General features: G+C 39.5%; 1 protein-coding gene across 1 annotated transcript; it reads left to right on the forward strand.

Annotated features, from left to right (window-relative positions):
- polr3d (polymerase (RNA) III (DNA directed) polypeptide D) lies at positions 1 to 3637 on the forward strand. Its single transcript, XM_063489984.1, has 9 exons — positions 1 to 132; positions 1119 to 1275; positions 1412 to 1455; positions 1537 to 1691; positions 1786 to 1910; positions 2275 to 2434; positions 2519 to 2766; positions 2849 to 3001; positions 3156 to 3637. Exons 2-9 carry the CDS (start codon positions 1120 to 1122, stop codon positions 3270 to 3272), a joined length of 1158 nt encoding a protein of 385 aa, XP_063346054.1. The 5' UTR covers positions 1 to 132; position 1119; the 3' UTR covers positions 3273 to 3637.
- Positions 3638 to 4936: the final 1299 nt, after the last annotated feature.

The following is a 4936-nucleotide window of genomic DNA, read 5'->3' on the forward strand; positions in this document are numbered from 1 at the left end:
AGTGTCATGGCGCCGTGCTGCAGAATCATCAACACTGTCATGCAGTGTCCCACACAGCACTGGTAGAAACAGTCTGTAATGACTCTGGGGTTTTGGATTAATATTTCATAAGGACGTCAGAGGGACAATAACGTAAGTAGGCGAGAAAGCACAGCATGTGAAAAGTTCATCCTGAAAGTTAAAACAAAGTGTCCTGTGTCGTTGTATTTCACTGGAATGTGGCCACGTGTTGCTGAGGTAGTCTAAAATCATTTCTAAGAATAAAAATGTGTCTGCAGGATCTCTGTTTATAGTGATACAATAACGTGTCAGTAATAAGTGGTATAAGCGCTACTTTAGTAAAAACACAAAAAGTAGAAGCTCAGATTTACATCGTTGTCTGTGTTCAGAAAAAAATTACAACGAAATTAATAAGTACATACTACATGAATCAATTATGTCGACAGTATGTTCTGCGGTCTTATAGAGCAGGGTGTATATCTATATTCACCCTTTAAAATCTGAAGTCATATTTAAACATATAATACTATATAATATAAACATTTAATCCTTTTTAACATTAAGATTTTAATAAAAAAAATTAAGAAAATTCTATTTCAGCTTTCATGCTGCATTGGACCAATGGGACAAGCTGTACCATTTAAAAACAAAAAAAATAAATAAATCAGTAGCTAGTTTAATTCAAATACAGCAAAACTGTGGAGATTCTCAGATGGTCTGTCCTGTAATCATAACAGAGAGAATAATTTAGTTAAATATATCTATATGTCTCATTTTCAAGACCTATTCTACTTACCAGTTCCAGTCTTTGTGGAAGTAGAGTTTAAAATGTGCTAAGAGGCATAAGTACCAATGTAAAAATGTTCATACATAAAGTAAATATAGCTAAACAATTAAGAGTAATCAATAGGCAGTAGCAGTAAGTAGCCTTGCAAGGCCAATTTGGCCACGTCTACATACTGTGATTGGTAATCTGATGCAGGACTGTAACCCTTGGCAATCGGCATGCTGACTGTTGAAATGTGTGTTATATATAAATATGAGAATGTTATAAGAAACAATGTTAGTATTTGTAATAAACATCCCTTGGTCGATCCCCTGCTTTTGCCCCAATTCAGGATGTCGGACGCAGGCAACCCCGGTGGTCGTGTGCCGACTCCTGGAGGGAGCGGTAGCAAAGGACTCCTGATGAGCCGTCGCCCGTCAGCTGGCATCTCTCCTGGCCGCCTCCCCACGATGCGATCCAGAGACCTCACATTAGGAGGAGTGAAGAAGGTCTGACACGCCTCTGTTTCACTAACTCACTCGCTTCATTTAACATCAACAAAAAAAAAAGCGCAAATGGATACTTTAAATGAATACATTTGTTGTCTCATCTCTTGCATTTATTGTTCTTCTTTTTACTCTTTAGAAAACGTTTACACCCAACATTATTGGCCGAAAAGTTAAAGAAGAGTAAGTTCCCAAAGCGCTAAATAAATAAAGTGCAGACATCCAAAGCCAGCTGTTTCTTTGACCGTTATTTTCTCACACTAGAACAAAAGTTGAAGATGGGCAGAGGAGAGAGAGGAAGGAAACGGATCGAGGTCGGGGTCCCAGAATGAGAGGCAGGGGCCGAGGCCATCAAGAGCTCATCCAGTCGCACTCCATTTTTGAACAGGGGCCCGGAGAGATGATGATGAAAAAGAGAGGTGGGAGACCCGGTGCTCCTTACGCATCGTTTACGTGTGTGTCTTACAGAGTCTCTATCGCACGAGCATAATTCTGTGTCACCCACACACACAGGCGGCTATGAAAGCGAGAGAGACGCTCCAAGCATGGGACCCTCGCCCATCATTAATATCAAAAAGGAAAAGCGAGAGACCGAGGAGGAGACCAAAGAGATCCTGCGCAAGCTGGAACGAGACAACGTGAGTCTCTTGGTTTTCACTCGTCTTTGTTTGCGTAACTAAGTACGTACAATTTCATTTATATAGCACCTTTAGAATAAGACCTAAGAGACTTGCTGGGGTCATATAGCTGTAAAACGTTCACTGATGTAACCTGGTTCTAGTCCATGATGAGCTCTAAACGTCAGAACGACAATCTTGAAATGGGCTTTGAGTTCAGTGGGGAGCCGGTGCAGCTGGATCAACAACGGTTTAAATGTATTTAGAAGATTTAGCCAGAATCCTCGCTGCAGGTTTTTGAACAACCTGCAGATGTTCCATGGAGTTTTTGCTTAGACAAGTAAAGGATTATATCTTTTTCCCAATGCTTATTGTGTTCTTTTAGTTTGTGGATGATCCCTTCCTGCGGAGTGAGAAGAGGAGCTGCCCTGTCCAGCTCCCCCTCGCTGTGTCAGGATGGGGATTCAAGGATGAATTTAGTGACGCTCCTATTAAAAATGAGAAGAAAGAGGAGGATTGTGAACCAATGGAGCCTGCAGCTGAAGGTAAATGTTTGTACCTGCGTTTGACTCAGAACTTGTTTAATTTCCTTTGCAGCATCATGAAATTAATCGTAAGTTTGTCTTCAGTGAAACAAGAGCCAGAGGAAATTGAAATAAAGAAGCCCGAGGCAACTTTCAGGCCTCCTCCTCTCCCCGAGCCCGAAGTACTCCCTGACCTGCTGCACAGATGGAGTCTGAGCAAAGCGGAGGAGCTTTTCTTCATTCAGCTACCAGACTCGCTGCCCGGCCAGCCTCCCACAAAAGAGCACAAGCCGGTGAAAACAGAGGTGCAGTCAGAGGATGGGCAGTCTGTGCTCCTGAAAACAGAATCAGAGGTAAGCATACAGCTGGGGTCCAAGTTTAAGTCCATGATGTAGTCGTGTTCTTCTGAGTAGGTGGTGTTTTTATACCAAACAGGAGGAGAAAGCTGAGGACAACAGCTGCAATCTGAAGGATCTACGGGAGGGTGTTGTGGGAAAGATGCTGGTACGCAAGTCTGGCCGAGTGCAGCTGATACTGGGGCAGGTGACGCTCGATGTGTCTCTAGGAACATCCTGCTCTTTCCTGCAGGTACAACACAAATTTATTTCTTTGAGGGGTTTTTTATGTCTTTTTCTGAGTAATGTATTTATTTCCATCTTCCAACATCCTCCTTCGATCTGTTGTATTTGCACAATTAAAAACATTTCTGACACGCTTTTCTTTCCATCCCTTCTATTCACAGGAACTTGTCTCTGTCAATACAGAGGGGAAAACGGGTAACTTGACTGTATTAGGGAACATCAAACACAAAATGGTTTGCTCACCGGACTTTGAAGCTCTGCTGGAGAGCAGTTCTTGATGCTCATCAGAGGAGCAGGCGACTGATCCTCCTCAAGTCTGATGGACACCTGCGGAGAAGTTGACAAAAAGCTAGATACTCCAAGGCTGCTGAACCTGTAAGGCTTACAAGTAGAGAGGTAGCTGACTGAGATTTTGTGTTTACAGAGTGGTTATAAAACACTATCTATAATTAGGAAACAAAAGTTTTATTTTCTCTCATTCATAGAGTTTATTAATTCATGGTTGTAAGCTTGAATGACGTGCCAAGTATCAGTACCGTTTTTCCTTCTCTGTATCTGAAATTACTTGAAAAGACTTTACATGAATGTAAATGTGTGAATAAAAAGGGTGGTTTTTTGTTATTAAAGTATTTTCAGTTGTTTAAAGGTTGGTTTGTGGAAATTACAAAAATAATTACATTATTTTGTAGATAAAAAAATATATATATTTAAAAAAAAAACATCAACAACAAAGGCTTTATGTTTTTTGCTTTGGGGGAATTTCCTATTAAGTGAAGAGTAATATTAGAAAAAGTGTATTAATTCTATCATTCTGATCCAGTAAAAATGGCACGTTTGTACTAATATTTCCTATTTTGTTTAGTTGTGGTAAAAAAAATTTCAAATACAGTAAGACAGTTTTAAATATAGTTCAGAAATTCTCAACAGGACTGAGCTTGGGGCTTTGGGAAGGCCATTCAAGAAACTTAATGTTAGCCTGCTTTATCTAATCCAAAACCAGGTTTGATGTGTTTCGGGTCATTGTCTTGTTCTTGGTTGGCATCCTCCTGGTTTATGGTGATGTAAAACTTACTTCCAGCAGTTTCCCATTCATGGCAGGATTGAGCTTTGGTGATTCCTGGGTTGTTCTAACAATTTACTCTCATCTAAGGGTGATAGTTTAAGACCTCTTTTTAGACCTTAAAAAAGTAGTGAGACATCTGAATAACTTGTATTTAAGGACAGCTGGTTAAACTGACGATCTTAGAATTTGCAGTGTTTAGAAATGGCTCAAGGAGATCTTACCGACTTGTGTAAATCTACAATTCTCCTTTTTTGGTCTTCGCTGAGTTCCTTTGTTTTCTCGTTGTTCCTAGTGGTGGTCCAATGAGTGTTGTCAAACATCCATATGCTAGCAAAAAAACTAGCAGTTAAAGTTAATAGGTCTTGAACTTGTCAAGTTAAAGGACATTGTAGAACCTTGAACACCATTTATTAAAAGATATAAGAAAGTGAATGTATACTTTTGAGCCTGCTTGGACTGGAAAAAAAATCCAAAATAACTCCTTCTATCCCGAGAAAAAGAACGGTTTAAAGAAATCTTTAAAGCCCCAAATCAGGGGCGATTCTAGGATCAGAGCTTTGGGGGTGCTGAGCACCCAGAGGGAAGAATGGATTGGAAATTTTTTTTTTAAAGGAATTTAAAAAAAAAAAAAAAAGATATCCTAACCTTAATTACTGGGGGAGATGAATGATGAGTAAAAAGTAAACTGAGTGCATTTTTTGGACAGAGATTGTAGTTAGTTAACACAGATTGGACAGAGATTCACTTTTAAAGTGTGTGTATAACACAATACAGATACATAAAAAATACACTCCAAAAACAGAAGAGTCCTTAAAATGTACAAAATATTATTAAAAAATTTGAAAATTTGAGACACATTGGCCTCTGGTACAATCTATG

Source organism: Pelmatolapia mariae, linkage group LG12 (assembly GCF_036321145.2).
Source record: "Pelmatolapia mariae isolate MD_Pm_ZW linkage group LG12, Pm_UMD_F_2, whole genome shotgun sequence".
Classification (NCBI taxonomy): domain Eukaryota; kingdom Metazoa; phylum Chordata; class Actinopteri; order Cichliformes; family Cichlidae; genus Pelmatolapia; species Pelmatolapia mariae.

Coding starts and splice junctions, on each gene's coding strand:
- polr3d (XM_063489984.1), top strand. CDS start 1,120: ATGTCGGACGCAGGCAACCCCGGTGGTCGTGTGCCGACTCCTGGAGGG. Junction 1,456..1,536: donor GGCCGAAAAGTTAAAGAAGA/GTAAGTTCCCAA, acceptor TTCTCACACTAG/AACAAAAGTTGAAGATGGGC. Junction 2,767..2,848: donor TCCTGAAAACAGAATCAGAG/GTAAGCATACAG, acceptor TATACCAAACAG/GAGGAGAAAGCTGAGGACAA.